Here is a 1695-nt window from a genome sequence, read left to right on the forward strand (position 1 = left end):
TTGTCCCGCGGCCGGGCCGCGGCTGCCCGCGCCGCGCCGGCCCGCCGCCCCGGCACACGGCCGGGCACGGGGGACACGCGTGGAGTTGGGTAGTAGAGGGGAATGGGGAACAAACAAACTAACTAACTAGCAAGCGTATTTTTAAAACATTTCATCCTCTATTGTTCGGCCGCCGTAGAAAGCTGTCCTGTGGAGAGCCGTCTGATTTTCGAGGGAACTCTCTCTCCCAGTGTGAGCGCCGTAAATATCTCAACAGATGCTCGGCTCGTTCGTAATCAGCTCGGCTCCTCGGCGGGCAGCGCGGCAGCGGCGGCGGCGGCAGCAGGGTATTAATTCGGGATATGAGGGCTCTCCGCAACATTTGGTTCTTTTTTCCAGAAAGGAAAGATGGAAAGGGGAGGGATCTGACCGTGAGTCTGACTGACAGTTTACATAATGAGCTTGTGAGGATGCGAGGCAACTATATAAACAGCTCGAAGCGAAGCAAGTTTTCCATTTACTGAGCGCTGTTAGCACCGGTTAAAGGAGGAGCGGTTCCACACTAAGCACTCCCCTCCGCGTCTCTCACCAAACCCACCCGGCTTTGGAGTTTATAAAGGCGACGACAGCGATCAGAGGTCGGCGGCTCGCTGCAGGATTAATTCTCAGAAGGGGACGGATCGACACCTGGATTTTACCTTTCGATTTCTGCTGGTGCTCGGGGAATACTTGGAAGAGCAGGTTGCTCCAGGAGAATCGCCGTGACGCCTCTCTTTTCTCCCTCGACCGAGAAGCGCTTGCTTGGTCTATTTGAGGAATACAGAAGGAAAACTAAACCCACTAAGAACTGGAAGCTCGAATAACACAAGGATGACAGCCTTGCGCATCTTTGGCTTGACGTTTCTGTTAACGATTTTGCAGCAGGTAATCGCACATGCCCAAAAAAAAAAAAAAAAAAAAAAGGGTTCGCAAAATGTAAAGTGGGTGATGGAAGCAAGTTTGCATGGCAAAGCCGGGTAAGGTCTGATTTGGCTATTTTGTGTGTCTCCCCTTTGTGCAGAGGGTGTCCGGCTCCGGCGTCTTCCAGCTGGAGCTACACGAATTCGTGAATAGCCACGGGTCTCTGGCCAGCGGGAAGCCCTGCTCCCCCCACTGCAGGACCTTCTTTCGTGTTTGTTTGAAGCATTTTCAGGCAGTGGTTTCCCCAGGCTCCTGCACTTTCGGCAGCATCATCACCCCGGTTCTGGGAATAAACTCCTTCAGCATCAAGGATACAGAGAGATTTGACAGCCCCATTAAGCTGCCCTTTAACTTCACGTGGCCGGTGAGATTCAGCTTTAAACCCGATTGCGATGGTGGGGCAGGAGGGTGGCAAGAGCGGGCTAACGGCGGCGGGCTGATAACCTGTAATGTAATCAAACTACTTTTGCCTTTATACTTATTTCCAGAACTTCCTTAAAAAACGCGAGGGTGGGGGGGGGGGGGGTGGAGGGAAAGCTCGATGAAAAAACTCATCCAGACCAGAAGCACTTGGGATAATCAATGTTATTAAGAGAAATAGAGCAAGGGGCTGGGGGCCTTGGAAGTGGGGATGTGTATCCGTGGTCTGTAGGAGGGAGGGAAGGAGGAAAGCGTGTAGCCGCGGGGAGAGAGCGCAAACGCGGGGCCCGGCGGAGCAGGGCAGGGCAGGGCAGGGCAGGGCTGGTGTGTGGTGGC

At 53.9% G+C, this 1695-nt stretch overlaps 1 protein-coding gene across 1 annotated transcript in view; it reads left to right on the forward strand.

Annotated features, from left to right (window-relative positions):
* Positions 1 to 89: 89 nt before the first annotated feature.
* The window catches only part of DLL4 (delta like canonical Notch ligand 4), an 11909-nt gene continuing 10303 nt past the window's right edge, over positions 90 to 1695 (forward strand). Inside the window, exons 1-2 of the mRNA XM_017742256.1 lie at positions 90 to 903; positions 1040 to 1320. Of these exons, the coding sequence (XP_017597745.1) occupies positions 850 to 903; positions 1040 to 1320 (335 nt within the window). The 5' untranslated portion in view covers positions 90 to 849. The remainder of the gene's footprint in view (positions 904 to 1039; positions 1321 to 1695) is intronic.

The sequence above is a fragment of the Corvus brachyrhynchos genome, unplaced genomic scaffold, assembly GCF_000691975.1.
Source record: "Corvus brachyrhynchos isolate BGI_N302 unplaced genomic scaffold, ASM69197v1 scaffold115, whole genome shotgun sequence".
Lineage (NCBI taxonomy): Eukaryota > Metazoa > Chordata > Aves > Passeriformes > Corvidae > Corvus > Corvus brachyrhynchos.